Source organism: Podarcis gaigeae (genome assembly GCF_964106915.1).
Source record: "Podarcis gaigeae genome assembly, chromosome: 16".
NCBI classification, from domain to species: Eukaryota; Metazoa; Chordata; class Lepidosauria; order Squamata; family Lacertidae; genus Podarcis; species Podarcis gaigeae.
The window spans coordinates 8,543,768-8,559,286 of NC_139693.1; the positions used below are offsets into that span (position 1 = coordinate 8,543,768).

At 49.3% G+C, this 15,519-nt stretch overlaps 2 protein-coding genes across 2 annotated transcripts in view; one reads left to right on the forward strand and one right to left on the reverse strand.

Annotated features, from left to right (window-relative positions):
* LOC310833455 (cocaine- and amphetamine-regulated transcript protein-like) overlaps positions 1-6,475 on the forward strand; it is a 9,821-nt gene extending 3,346 nt beyond the window's left edge. The window contains exons 2-3 of the mRNA XM_083716197.1: positions 4,471-4,554; positions 6,192-6,475. Of these exons, the coding sequence (XP_083572323.1) occupies positions 4,471-4,554; positions 6,192-6,299 (192 nt within the window). The 3' untranslated portion in view covers positions 6,300-6,475. The remainder of the gene's footprint in view (positions 1-4,470; positions 4,555-6,191) is intronic.
* Positions 6,476-8,461: 1,986 nt separating this feature from the next.
* On the reverse strand, positions 8,462-14,859 carry JTB (jumping translocation breakpoint). Its single transcript, XM_083716165.1, has 5 exons — positions 14,709-14,859; positions 13,151-13,191; positions 11,835-11,920; positions 10,753-10,832; positions 8,462-9,311 (listed from the first exon to the last, which is right to left on the reverse strand). Exons 1-5 carry the CDS (start codon positions 14,834-14,836, stop codon positions 9,155-9,157), a joined length of 492 nt encoding a protein of 163 aa, XP_083572291.1. The 5' UTR covers positions 14,837-14,859; the 3' UTR covers positions 8,462-9,154.
* Positions 14,860-15,519: the final 660 nt, after the last annotated feature.

Below are 15,519 nucleotides of genomic sequence, written 5' to 3' on the forward strand. Positions count from 1 at the left end.
CAGTTGCTGCTTCCCAGCCTCGCCTACCTCACAGGGTTGTTGTGTTGGGATTAAATGAGGAGGAAAATGTACACCACCTCAGGCAAGGTGGGGATATAAATGCAATCTAGCCATCAATCAGGAATTGGTCCAAGTCTTTAGGAGAGCGCGAGGACAAAGGAAGCCAGCAAGGGGCTGGGAGAATGAGAGAGCGCTTGCAAAGGGAAGTGCGTGGCTCTTTAGAACCAGATCAGAGTCTGACCGCTTGTTTTAAGAACAAGTACCGTTATATAGGCTTGGATGAGAGTTAAGTTTGGATAAAGTAAAAAAGTGGTTTTTATAAATATGGTAAAATCAAGGTTTTTGTTGATAAGATGTTTGAGAAAGGAATTGGATAAGGATTTGCTGAACCAACAATTTGAATTGGAATACAAAAAAGGGAGGTATGAGGAGGTCTGGGAAATAAGTTAATGAAAAATAAGTAACGGAAATTTTATGTGTTTTTAATCATTTTTAATTTTGTATGTATGTTATTTTTTCTTTTTTTCTTATTTTTGTATGTATGTTATTTTTTCCCCCTTTTTTTGATTTGTATTGTATTACTATTGGAAACTTTAATAAATATTCTAAAAAAAAAATCAGAGTCTGGCCACAACCAGGTCGCCACCTCCCGTTCTCCACTATCTTATCTGCAAGTGAGAACCAGGCTGACCTGAACTTGTAGGTTTGAGAGGAAAACAGAGCTGGCAACCAGGGATCCAGAGACATATTTTAGCATGTGATTTGGGGTGTTTATTCCGCCAGGAGATGAAACATGCTGGATCAGAAACTGCTTTGAGGATGTATCTATTTTAGACCAAGTTGGCCAGGCAGCCACAGGAGGCAGAGATAGAGGGTTGGGGAGAAGGGGGGGGGGGGACTCTGCTGCCACTTGTACCACCAGGACCCATCACATGGAACCAATTGCATCATTCCTTGGATATGAGCCAAACACGACCAGAAGATGCTCCCCACTTGCTGAGGAACAGAATTCTTTGCTAATATCCAGATGTGACACACTTAGTCTGTTAGATTCATCAATGTAAACATTTGCTATTGACTGGGGGTGGGGGGAGAGAACCCTGTTAAAATGTTAGAGAGAGAGGCAGAGAGAGAGAGAGAGAGGCAGGGAGGATCAGAGTTGGGAGAAGGTTCAAGGGTCATCTAGTCTGACCCCCATGGACATCTGCAATAATTTTTCCAGGGAGGGGAGCATAAAAATTGGGGCAGGTGAGAAGTAAAATACTGAAATTGAGGAGCAGGCGATTTCCAAATTATTTTTCATGCAATTTGAACGTGTTGGTTCAGGTCCTATGTTCTGGGGAAACAGAACAAGTTTGCTCTAAACTAAGAAAGAGCCTTTCAAATATTTGAAGATGGTACTGGGCCGTAATGAGAACAGAGGATGCTCCTTTATAGCAAGGAAGATCATTGGTCCATCTGGCTCAGTATTGCCTACACTGACTGGCAGGGTCACTCCAGGGTTTCAGGCCGGGTTCACTCCAAGCCCTACCCAGAGATGATGGGGATTGCTCCTGGGACCTTCTGCATGCAAGATGCATGCTCTACCAGTGAGCCACACCCTTTAATCCAGTTGCCGCTTCTCTGGGCTATGTGCATCAAATGCCAGAAACCTCTGGACATTCCCCATCTGACCAACATTCCATCCCTTCCAGCATTCTGCTGCCTGCAGCAGCCAATCAGAAGCCTCCGAGAAGCCCTTCTGCATCAGACCAACATTCCATCTAGCCTAGCATTCCGCTGCCACAGCAGCCAATCAGAAACCTCTGAGAAGCCCTTCCCTATCAGATCAACATTCCACCTAGCCCAGCATTCCGCTGCCACAACAGCCAATCAGAAACCTCTGAGAAGCCCTTCCCTATCAGACCAACATTCCATCTAGCCCAGCATTCCGCTGCCACATCAGCCAATCAGAAGCCTCTGAGCCCTTCTGATTCAGACCAAGATTCTATCTAGTCTAGCATTCCACTGCCACAGCAGCCAATCAGAAGCCTCTGAGCCCTTCTGATTCAGACCAACATTCCTTCTAGCTCTGCATTCTGCTGCCACAGCAGCCAATCAGAAGCCTCTGAGAAGCCCTTCGGCATCAGATCAACATTCCACCTAGCCCAGCATTCCACTGCCACAGCAGCCAATCAGAAACCTCCGAGAAGCCCTTCCCTATCAGACCAACATTCCATCTAGCCTAGCATTCCGCTGCCACAGCAGCCAATCAGAAGCCTATGAGCCCTTCCGCATCAGACCAACATTCCATTAAGCCCAGCATTCCGCTGCCACAGCAGCCAATCAGAAGCCTCTGAGCCCTTCCGCATCAGACCAACATTCCATTAAGCCCAGCATTCCGCTGCCACAGCAGCCAATCAGAAGCCTCTGAGAAGCCCTTCTTCATCAGACCAACATTCCATCTAGCCTAGCATTCCGCTGCCACAGCAGCCAATCAGAAGCCTCCAAAAAGCCCGCAAGCAGGGCAATAAAGAAACAGACCTTCTCTAGCTCTTGCCCCCCAGGAACTTGGTATTCAGAAGCAGGTTCCATAGAGCTATTGTTCATGAGCAGTAGCCGTTGACAGGCAAATTCATGGATTATTCATTTTATTTTTCCATTTAAGTAAGCGGCCATCGCAGCAGATGTTGTGACAGTGAGTGGAGTACAGCTATTATGCTCTGCAATGCTGACAGGGCAGGATTTTGGATAATAGGTGGATGGTACTTCCCCCACACTGGCGCCATCAGAGTGGGACTTCGGGGCAGAAGTCCAGGGCCCCAATCAGTGGAGTTGGCAGCCAGGGTCCCCTGATACACCAGGCCTGGCTGAGCACATTTTGGAGGAGGTAATATAATGCACATTACTATCTAAAGACGCCCCCCAAGACCATTAAGTCCAGAGTATAACATTACCTAACCACTGCTGATTCTACACTGTGTGGAAAAAACATGCCCCGTGGCTCTCCAGAACAAACTGTATGTGTTTCCTTGGCTTTGAAATGCTTCTCATTTTTCATTCTTATGGAAACCGAGCCTATTAATCGCCTAAATATCTCATGATTAAAGGTAAAGGGACCCTGACCATTAGCTCCAGTCGTGACCGACTCTGGGGTTGCGGTGCTCATCTCGCTTTACGGGCCAAGGGAGCCGGCGTACAGCTTCTGGGTCATGTGGCCAGCATGACTAAGCCGCTTCTGGCGAACCAGAGCAGCGCACGGAAACGCTGTTTACCTTCCCACTGGAGCGGTACCTGTTTATCTACTTGCACTTTGACGGGCTTTCGAACTGCTAGGTTGGCAGGAGCAGGGACCGAGCAACGAGAGCTCACCCCAACCGAGCAACAGGAGCTCACCCCGTTGCAGAGATTCGAACCGCCAACCTTCTGATCGGCAAGTCGTAGGCTCTGTGGTTGAACGTGGGTGGCGCTGTGGGTAAAACCTCAGCTCCTAGGACTTCCCGATCGTATGGTCGGTGGTTCAAATCCCTGCGGCGGGGTGTGCTCCCGTCGTTAGGTCCCAGCGCCTGCCAACCTAGCAGTTCGAAAGCACCCCCGGGTTCAAGTAGATAAATAGGGAAGGTAAACGGCGTTCCGTGTGCTGCGCTGGCTCGCCAGATGCAGCTTGTCACGCTGGCCACGTGACCCGGAAGTGTCTGCAGACAGCGCTGGCTCCCGGCCTATAGAGTGAGATGAACGCACAACCCCAGAGTCTGGCAAGACTGACCCATACGGGCAGGGGTACCTTTACCTTTAAATGGACAACAGAAAAAATGTTGGGGAAGATGCAAGTTCTTACTAGGTGGGATGAAGGCCAGGGTTAGGGAGCCTTTGACCCTCCAAATGTCGCTGGACTACAACTCCCATCATCCCTGATCCCTGGCTGTGCTAGTTGGGGCTGATGGGAGATAGAGTCTCAACAACGTACAGAAGGCATCCACTTAAGGACAAGATTCTTTTAAAAAATGCATAGAAATGGATCTCTGGAAGATCCAACCCTCCAGCGAAAAAAGTTAAGTGCATTTTTTATTTCAAAAACCATCAAGTTTCTAGTCCTTAGGAAAAGGATGGGACAGCTCAAGTCCTCCAGACACTGTTGGCCATACACCAACACAGCGATTGGGGCCTACAAGTACTTGACCATAATATGTGCTCATTACTTACAGCAGAAGTTGGGGAGCCTCTGGCAACTCCAGATGTCGCTGGACTCCACTTCCCATCAGCCCCAGCCAGCATGGCCGATGCTCAGGGATGATGGGGGTTGTAGTCCAATAACACCTGGAGGGCCACAGGTCCCCCACCACACCCCTGCAATAGTGAGAGAGCCAAGAATAAAGTGGGTCACAATAGTGAACCATAATAGCTGCCTCTGGCCTCTTATGGAAGCAGGAATCACGCCAGACGCTCTTCTCACACCTTAATAATTCCTCCACCTCTTCCTTTCCTCTCTAGCTGGATGAACTTCAGGAGGTGCTGGAGAAGCTGCAACATAAGAAGGTCTCCACTTGGGAGAAGAAATTCAACCAAGTTCCCAAGGTACCGGGCGCTGCCTGGATAGTTGCCGATAGATGCAGGGGATGAGGGCCATGGAGGGAGGGATTGGTGCGAATGTTGGACCAGTATTGTCCCACTTCACACAGGCAAGGTTTCCCCCAAAGGATTCTGGGAACTGTAGTTTGTTAAGGACCCTGAGGATTGTGGGGGGGGGGGGGAAACCCGTATCTCCCTCACAGAAATACAATTCCCAGAGTTCCCTGGGAAGAGGGATTAATAGCAAAACTGGTCCGCCCTCCACCTTTAACAGTGGTGCACCCCTTGTACAAAGACCCAGGGGATGCTGGTGCCCATTGGGCTTGATAGGGCGCGAAGCTGGGAGCCCAACAGCAGGTGGCGCCAGAGCAAATGGCTGACGGAAGTAGAGCCAGCTTGGGCCAAGTAATCCTGGCTCTGCTCTTCTCCTCCTCCCTCGATAAAGGCAGCACAAAATAAATCACTGGGCAAAGTTTAAAGCAAGCTTCCTCCACCGTGGCCCTCCAGATGTTTTGAGACTACAATTCCCAGCATCCCTGACCACTGGTCCTGCTAGCTAGGGATCATGGGAGTTGCAGGCCAAAAACATCTGGAGGGCCGGGGTTGAGGAAGCCTGGTTTAAAGAGTTATGGCTCCCTGGCCCCAAGAATCCTGATGTGTAGGATGGGCAGGAGCCTGAGAAGGGCAGGAATGTGCGGGCAGAGGAGACAGGGAGGGAGGATGATCTGGGAGGAGTGGGGTTCTGTGCCCCCCCCCCATGAGGCAGCTGGCATCATGGGAGGAAGAAGGGGGTCAGGATCAGGAAGACCGTGCAGCCAGAGGAAGGAGGAAAAGAGGAGGAGTCAAGAGAGGAGGTCCTGGAGAGCCTGTGGAGCTCAGAGAGCTGGTTGTGTGTTCAGAAACCCCTGCCCAGTCCACCTTGCCATTGTCTCCCCGCTCAAGAAGGGGGCTGTAATAATAATAATAAATATTTATTTATACCCCGGCCTTCCCGGTTCAGAAAACGGGGCTCAGGGTGGCTAACAACAAATTTAAAACACTTAATTGATGCAACAAGAACCAGCATAAAATACAGTATAAAACGTGAATAACAATAAATTCAGAATTTAGGGGGGAAATCCATCCAATAAATATTAGATGATCACCAGGGCTAGCTGGCTAAATTAGTCCTATTTGGGCCAGCGAGGAGACCAGGGGAGAATTAGCTGTGGGATCCCAGAGCGGGTAATCTTCATAAAAAGGGGAGGGGGAGGTAAGGAAGGGGAATAAAAGATCAGGCTAAGTTCAAATTGAAAGCCAGGTGGAATAGCTCTGTCTTACAGGCCCTGCGGAAGGATGTTAAACCCTGCAGGGCCCTGGTCTCATGGGACAGAGCATTCCACCAGGTCGGAGCCATCACTGAGAAGGCCCTCAATAGCGATGGGAACAGTTAAAACAGCTTCCGGTGAACTCTGGGGTGCTCAAAATTAAATTCCAGTCGCTTGTCCTCATTGGTCCAGGAATGGTCAGGACATCTGGGAACTGTAGTTTGTTATGGGCACCGAGTTCTCACGAGGAGAGCCCTGCTCTCCCACCCCAGAACTATAATTCCCAGAGTTCCCTGGGAAGAGGGATTGACTTTTTCAACCACCCTTTTCTCACAGTGTTCCTTCGGTGACCTGTGTGCCGTCAGGAAAGGCGCCCGGATCGGCAAGCTCTGCAACTGCCCCCGCGGATCAGCCTGCAATGCTTTCCTCCTCAAGTGCTTGTGAAATTATGGGATTTCGCGCCACACCTGTCCCTCCCCACCTGTGTCGGCGACTTCCCGCTTCCTGCCTCATTGCAACGCACCAGCTCCATGAGGGGGCAGGTTGGGATCCGGGGAAGTGGGCAAGCTTCAACGGAACCCTGGAACCAGGCCAGGGAAGAAATAAAAGGGAGCTTCTGAGCATGTGCAAAGTGGTTTTTTTCCCCCTGGAAATCTATGGGTGGGTGCTAAAGGGAGGGGGCAATAATTCAGGTTAAAGGAGGTGGGTGACACAGCCTGAATGGCTGGAAGACCAGGAAAAGGGAAATCATATATTTAAAATACAAAAGATTAAGATGTATACCAATAATAATAATAATAATAATAAATTATTTGTACCCCGCCCATCTGGCTGGGTTTCCCCAGACACTCTGGGCGGCTTCCACAAAGTTCAAAAATACACTAAGATGTCACACATTAAAAACTTCCCTAAACAGGGCTGCCTTAAGATGTCTTCTGAATGTCAGGTAGTTGTTTATCTCTTTGACATCTGATGGGAGGGCATTCCACAGGGCAGGCACCACCACCAAGAAGGTCCTCTGCCTGGTTCTCTGTAGCTTTGCTTCTCACAATGAGGGAACCGCCAGAAGGCCCTTGGTGCTGGACCTCAGTGTCCGGGCAGAACGATGGGGGTGGAGACTCTCCTTCAGGTATACTGGACCGAGGCCGTTTGGGGCTTGAAAGGTCAGCACCAACACTTTGAATTGTGCTCGGAAACGTACTGGGAGCCAATGTAGGTCTTCTAAGACCGGTGTTATGTGGTCTCAGCGGCTGCCCCCAGTCACCAATCTAGCTGCCGCATTCTGGATTAGTTGTAGTTTCCGGGTCATCTTCAAAGGTAGCCCCACGTAAAGCGCATTGCAGTAGTCCAAGCGGGAGATAACCAAGGGATCCTGCCTGGCGCTGTGATTCTGGACGGCAGAGGTACATTTCTCCAGCCACAATGAACACGATGAACATTAGCGCAAGGAATGCGCACATCACTAGCGGCAGCAAAAAGCCAGAGGTGCTTCACAACCATTTCATGGTTTTATTAAATGCTAGACTGGCAGGTCTGTGTTGAGATGCCCTGGTCAGGCTTGCAGCTGCTAGCAAACCGTCCAGCCACCCTAATCTTGAAGGCTCACATCCCCTCTGTGCCCATGCACTTTCCCAGAAGAGGACTACTCAATTCCTGCCCTGTGTATTGGCTATTTCGTACCTTCTGGCTGGTCAGTGAAAGCGATAGGATGCTGTGCGTGACACAGAGGCCTTTGATTTCATCCAGTGGGGATCAGTAACCTCACAATGCAAACGACACTTGGGAGTTTGCTTCTAGCTACTCCCACCCGCCTTTGGGTTTCAAAGATTTGGGGCTCTTGTGCCAGGAACTCCCAGTGGCCCCTCTTAACACAGAAGAACATAGGAAGCCACCTAATTTCGAGTCAGGCCATTGCTCCATCTAGCTCAGCTTTGTCTATACTGACAGGTAGAGACCCTCCAAGTCTCCCTCAGACCTACCTGGCAATGCCAGAGGGTGAACCCGAGAGCTTCTGCACTCAAAGACGAGTGTGCAGCCTGCAAATTTTCACACATTGCTTTTGATTTCACGGGTGTTCCACACACAAAAAAATCAGAAAGAGAGGTGGGCTTGAGGCACTGGGCTTTTTGTAACTCTTGCCCACTCACAAACCGCCCCGCCCCACGACAATGGAACGCCTAAATTCCCTGTCCTCTCAAGCCCAGGGCTCTGGGCATGACCCACCCACCCAAAAAAGAATCCTGGGAACTGTAGTTTTTTAAGGGTAATTCTGTGGTGGGTAAACTACATCTCCCAGGATGCTTTGGGGGAGCCCTGGGCATTAAATGTGCAGTGTGTATGCAGGCCAAGCTGACAAAATGCAAAAGTTGTAGCCAAACCCAAGGCATAGAGGTTTCACCAAGGTGCCCCATTCCTCCCTTTACCATCTCTGCTCCCCAGTTTTTTTTCAAATGCAGAATTTTGCCTGCTCTGGCCTCAGTTCCACCAAGCTAAACAGATCCAGTTCTGTCCCATTTGGCTTCTGCTGGGCCACACAAATCTGACAGCACAGAAAAAGAAAAGAAAAATCTATTTGCCAGCACTGGTTACAAAGCAGAGCTCGCACGTTTGGAAAGCTTCATCGTGCTTTTAATCACATTGAGGTTTCTTACAGAGGAATCCTGTAGGGACGGCTGTTTAAAATAAGCCACAGTAAAGTTCTGGCGGCAACCCCCTACCCCACCCCAGACAATACGCAGGACGGCTTTTTCAAAAAGCCAAAATAGAGCTACATTTTCCACACCCTCAAAATGAAAGGGCTTTGGAACTGCATGAATAAGGGCAGAGATCAGTCACTTTCCTTACAAGATTTAAAGATGCTCGCTGGGGTTTCTGGTCTTTAATAAAACAGTGGTATGACTAGGGAGGTGCCGGGCTTGCTCCTTTGAATCCAACACAGTCTAGAGAGGCCGAGGAGTTTGCAACAGATTGAGGCCACGCAGCAAACCAAGTCAGGATGCACCACAGACAATGTGGGGAGCGGGACTGTTCTTCGTACAAGTGCCCAGGGTGTTCAGAAAACAAAGCAAGTTGCCCGTGTTTCAATGCAACAGTTTCAGTCCAAGTGCCTTTAGGTCCAAGGTGTGGGAAGCAGCATTCCCTAGTGGCCAGAAGTGAAGGGGGGCAAATACTTTCCAATGAGGACGGGGTGCCCGTTCTCTCCTCCACACAGTCCAATGGAAGATTCGTTCCCACCGCTGCCCCCCAACCGCTGCCGCTAGGTTCTGTTCCGAAAAGAGCGGCGAGAGACCCCGGCGCCACTAAATGGATTCTATCTGCTTGCGCACTTTCTCCAAGGCTCTGCGGTCGAGCATGCGCTGCCGACATACCACCATCAGGGCGAAGACGGCCGCCACGCCAAGCATGGCGCCCTCGAACTTCCAGAAGATGCGAGCTTCCATCTCCATGGAACGGCAGCTGCAAGGAGAAGGCAAGGTGAGCGCGACCCTCTGCTGATGGAGACACAGAGGAGGGAGCATGCAGAAGGAAGCAGTGTGCGTTCCCATCCCAACATGCCCCACACGACACAACAGGCGTTGGTTAGGCCCTTCACCTGCGAGTCGAAGCACAGAACGCATCAGAGAGGTGAGTTAAAACAGGCTGGCTGCTCCCTCTAGTGGCAAACTGAAGAGCCAAGTGCCATGGCTATGTGGCTAAAGGTTGAAAGGGGCAGAGAGACTGAGAATAATAATAATAATAATAATAATAATAATAATAATAATTATTATTATTATTATTATTTATTATTTATACCCAGCCCACCTGGCTGGGTTTCTCCAGCCACTCTGGGCAGCTTCCAACAGACTATTAAAATACAATAACCTATTAAACCTTAAAAGCTTCCCTAAACAGGGCTGCCTTCAGATGTCTTCTAAAAGTCTGGTAGTTGTTTTTCTCTTTGACATCTGCTGCGATGGCGTTCCACAGGGCGGACGGCACTACCGAGAAGGCCCTCTGCCTGGTTCCCTGTAACTTGGCTTCTTGCAGAGAGGGAACTGCCAGAAGGCCCTTGGCACTGGACCTCAGTGTCCGGGCAGAACGATGGGGGTGGAGATGCTCCTTCAGGTATACTGGGCAGAGGCCGTTTAGGGCTTTAAAGGTCAGCACCAATAATTTGAATTGTGCTCAGAAACGTACTGAAACGAGATGAAAGCTAGCTCATGGAAACTCTGGCGTTTGCAGAAGAACAAATATTGGGTGGGATCTTCAGGGATTAGTTCCCCCTGCAAAACAAGCCTGCTCAGCGGCCATGGAATGCTGTCTGTCAGGAGGAACAGAAAACCAGCGGGAGGGTAGGAATGGGAGGGAGTATTCCTGACAGAGGTATTCAAAAAGAGAAGAGAAGAGAAACCTTCTTGCTTCTCAGCTTTCAGACTGCCATGATTTCCCCCCTTTAACCAAGAAGCTTACAGGGCCCTTCCTGCTTCAGAAGGAAGTTGTTAGCAGCACATCTGAGGGCCATCGAGTCCAACCCACTGCAGTGTGGGAATCTCAGCTAAAGCATCCACGGCGGATCAGTTACAGTAGGGGTTGCAGGGCAGTGGAATTGCAGGTAAGAGATTGCAGGCAAGAGGCAAGATCAGAGACTTCAGGGACACATCCCAGCCAGGCACAGCCAAGGAGGCTATGAAGCAGGGCTGGTGAGGAGTGTGGCCTGAAGAGAGCCTTAAGGGCCAGATAAGAAAGCTTTGGAGGGCCGCCTCTCACTGCCAGAGGCTCGCCTTCACCGCCTTCCTGTGTAACTGATCTGCGACATTAGTAAGCACCCCTTGCTCCAGCAGGGTCTGCTGCTGGCCACTGTCAGAGGCAGCACCCCAGGTGGCAAGGCACACTGCTCTTCTTCTCCCAGTGAGCTCACCTCTTGTATTCTCCCTTCTTGGAAGCGCTGCAGTTGATCTGCTCAATGAAGCCCGTCACGCTGCATTCTGGCATCGTTTTCTACAACCGAGAGCACATGTTTCATTAAATAACACAGCTGCCAAGCGCATGTGATTCAGTGCTTCGGAAAAGCTGTTGCAATAACCAACCAAGGAGCTGATCACTTCTGACCGGGGCATGGGGAACCCACCCCTTCCCCATTCTGGTTTAATAGAATATTGGCTTTGCATCACACAAAGGACCCGGGTTCAACCCGCAATGGCATCTCTGGGGCTGAAAGACAACCCTGCCTGAATCCCTGGAGTGCTCCTGCCAGTCAGTTTGAAGGCAATAATGAGCTTGATGGACACTGGTCTGTGTCACTGTTAAGGCAGCTTCCTATTTAAGTTAGCTTTTTATTCAGAATCTTGAGGACTAGCATCTTTATTTTTAAAGGAAGGAATACAGTATAGATCCGTGATAAAAGCATCTGGTTTGTATGCATAAGGTCCCAGGTTCAACCCCTGAGATCTGCCTGTAGGGCTAGGAAAGATTCTTCATCTGATACCCTGGAGAACCGTGACCTGTCAGTGTAAACCAGGGGTCAGCAACCTTTTTCAGCAGGGGGCCTGTCCACTGTCCCTCAGACCATGTGGTGGGCTGGACTATATTTTGGGGGAAAATAATGAGCGAATTCCTGTGCCCCACAAATAACTCAGAGATGCATTTTAAATAAAAGGACACATTCTATTCATGTAAAAACACGCTGATTCCCGGACTGTCTGCGGGCCGGATTTAGAAGGCGATTGGGCCAGATCTGGCCCCCGGGCCTTAGGTTGCCTACCCCTGGTGTAAACCATACTGAGCTCAGTACTGGCCTTGACATCATTCTACCTTCTGTGTTATTATTGTATTGAAGCTTCTGTGTCCATTATCTTATTTTGTGGCATTAAACGCCACAGTGGATAAGATATGTTTGAAAGTGGGAACATCAATCTCTTTTGCACATATTTTAGCAAGCAGTTAAGGCGTTTCGTTTTTACCCTTGCCCAACTTTTTGTTCCTGTTGGGAGGTTCACTTACCGCCTGGAAACTCTGGCAGGGAGTGCACTGCTGGGTCACCACGAAATCCTCGCTTTGCCAACACGGCGTGGCCCCAGGCAAACTGGCTGCAGGAAGCCAAAGAGGAGATCAGGAGTCAGCTTCAACAAAACAGACACACACAGCTCTTTATGCAGCGCAGAGTTAAGCTACACAACTCATGCTTGCAAGCGGCGGCAGCGGGCACTAACTTGGGATGGCTTTAAAAGAGGCTTAGGCAAATCCATGAAGGAAAATGCTATCAGTGTTTTTACTGGCTAGATAGGCCATTGGCCTGACCTGGCAGAACTGCTCTTAGTTTTCTCCCTCTATCATAACATTAGAACTCGTAGGCATCCAAGAAAGCTGAACATTGGAAGATTCAGGCCTGATCCGCAGCGCACAGTTAACCTGCGGAACTCATTCCTGCAGGAAGCAGAGATAGCCGTCAATTTGGATGGCCTCAAAAAAGGATTAGACACATTCACGGAGCTGGGCCATAAAGAAGGCTGATAGCCAAAGAATTGATGCTTTGGAATTCTGGTGCTGGAGGAGACTCTTGAGAGTCCCATGGACTGCAAGAAGATCAAACCGATCCATTCTGAAGGAAATCAGCCCTGAGTGCTCACTGGAAGGACAGATCCTGAAGCTGAGGCTCCAAGACTTTGGCCACCTCATGAGAAGAGAAGACTCCCTGGAAAAGACCCTGATGTTGGGAAAGATGGAGGGCACAAGGAGAAGGGGACGACAGAGGACGAGATGGTTGGACAGTGTTCTCGAAGCTACCAGCATGAGTTTGACCAAACTGCGGGAGGCAGTGGAAGACAGGAGTGCCTGGCGTGCTCTGGTCCAGGGGGTCATGAAGAGTCGGACATGACTAAACAACAACAACAAAGGCTATCAAAGGCTACTAGTCACAATGGAAACGTTCTGCTTCTACTGTCAGAAGCAGCAATACTTTAGAGCATTATATGCTAGGAATTTTGAAGGTGGGCAGAGAACTACTGATGTCAGGCTTCCAAGACATCTGGTTGGCTACCGTAAGAACAGGATGATGGACTAGATGGGCCACTGGCCTGATCCAGCCATAGGGCTCTCCTTACATTCTGCTGAGCATCATACTCAAGGGTGTTTTGAGAAAATTAAGGGCCACACAGCCAGGGAAATGACACACATTCAGATCTTTTTCAGCACTATTTTATGATACCTCTCCTGCCCTCCACTCCATCTCGGTTCTTCCAGACAAAAAAAAAAAAACTAGAAAGCAAACTACAACACAAACTCACATAGCCAAAACAGATACAATTATCCTCTCTCACCTGGGTTTTTCCCATCACTTTCCAAAGCCACTTCAGCCAACCTGCAAACAGGACAGAAAAAGGAGAGAGAGAGAACATTGCAGAGAGATTAAAATGAGAGCTAATGGGGACAACAGGCTAATCTGTCACTTTAAAGATGATTGTGAGCAGTCCTGGTGGATAAAACCAAAAGCCTATCTGGTGCCGTTTCTCACAGTGACCAATCTGTTGCTCCAATGAAGTCCACAGGTAGGGCATAAAAGCCACAGCTCTCCCACACGTTTGTCCCCATCATCTGATTGACAGAGTCAGCTCCAGTTAAATTGGTGGAAAAAATAATTAAAGATCACGTTGCAAGATACAAAGAACAAATCTTGGTGAAGAAGAATCACACAGCTTTCGCAAAAGCACAAGGCTTGAGACTTTGTAGCTTAGGGGCTAAGGGGGGGAGCCATTACTTTTTAAAGTGATATCTCACTGTTTTCAATGTATGGTGTGGACGTGGTTCCAGGCAAATACATTTAGAGAATCTTTAGTGTTGGTTGCTGCCTTCAGTAATACACCTAAGATAAAATATCTCGTCAGGTGCATAGGGTCATTTTCCTCTCGTTTTGTTTCTTAGACACGACTTGCAGCAGAGCATCAGACGCTTAATCTTAATGTTGTAAGCCAAAAATGGCTTATCTTCTAAGTGAAAAGGGATCCCTGACCATTAGGTCCAGTCGTGGCTGACTCTGGGGTTGCGGCACTCATCTCGCTTTATTGGCCGAGGGAGCCGGCGTACAGCTTCCAGGTCATGTGGCAAGCATGACTAAGCCGCTTCTGGCGAACCAGAGCAGCGCACGGAAACGCCATTTACCTTCCTGCCGGAGTGGTACCTATTTATCTACTTGCACTTTGACATGCTTTCAAACTGCTAGGTTGGCAGGAGCAGGGACTGAGCAACGGGAGCTCACCCCGTCACGGGGATTCAAACCGCCGACCTTCTGATCGGCAAGCCATAGGCTCTGTGGTTTAACCCACAGCACCATCCACGTCCCATTATCTTCTGAGTTACGCCAATACAACTCGAGAGTCAAGAGGAGTTAGGAGTCCATTGTTGTTTACTGCAAAGCAATAGGTTACAGTCAAATCTTTTCGCAAAACTGCAACCCCGCCCCAGAGTCAGGGCGGTGGTATTTATAACATTTCAAACGAATGTCCAATCCTGCATTGCCAGGGATTGGACTAGATGAATCCCAGGGACCCTTCCAACTCTATAATTCTATTATTATTTGTTTATCAAATTCTTCTCCCAGAATTACATTTTCCAGAGCTCCTAAACCACTCCGGGAATTGTAGCTAGGGGGGTGGGGGGAATAGGCGAGTCACCTAAGGGCTCTCAACACCCTTAGCAAACTACATCTCCCAGAATTCTTTGCGGGGAAGCCATATAAAATGGTATAAAAGCGATTTAAAGGTACAGTGTGGACTCACCCTTGCGGCGCTCAGTTGACCACCATTCACTTGGAAGCCCCACTTTCCCCTTCCCCAAAAATGCCCGAGGCCCTCCACCCACCCTTAGCCCCTCATAACTTACCCGGGGGCAGCAACGACGAAGCCCACAAGCGCAGCTATAGCCAGGCGCCATCTTGGCCCCATCATTGTTATGAGGCGGGGCTTCCTGGCTCCTACTTCCGCCTCACTCATAACGCTCACGCGGGGCATTCTGGGAAGAAGGTTGTTGTTTGCCCCCTTACGCACGCACTGCGCACGCGCGGGCCGATTCCCGGGAGGGGAGGAGTTCAGTTCTGCCTCAAAGAGGTTTCAGCCCAGTCTCTATGATGCATTTATAGTGATTTCCGGTCCTCTGCCGCAGCTGGGAGGCGCCGCCATGTGCGGGGCAAAGAGTGGTTGTTGAGAGTTTGTAGGAAATGGTTGGGAAGTGAAATGATGAGAGTGAGGAGGACGAGACACTTTCTTTTGCTGCGGGGGTTTCAAATAATCAGGTCCTCTAACCTCGCGCCTAGGGAGCGTAAAAACTTTAGAACCTTTTTTTAATGTACGTGTTATGTACTGAAGTTCTCACCCTGGGCCAGCAGGGGGATACTGTAGATAGTTATGCAAATGAAGGATCGAAAGTGACGTTCAGTGATTGGATGGATACTGTAGATAGTTATGCAAATGAAGGATCGAAAGTGACGTTCAATGATTGGATAGTTTTAGAAAGTTGTTACAGTAACGAGGTACTGGAGCTCTATATAAGCAGGCTGACTGAGCCCTTCAGTTCAGTTCTGTTTCATCTTACAAATAAAGAGCTGCTTTGGAAGAATTGCTGTGTCGTCTGATATGTTCACCCACAACTTAACAGTACGCAACCACAGCGGCTATAACTTTAGTAGCAAAAAACT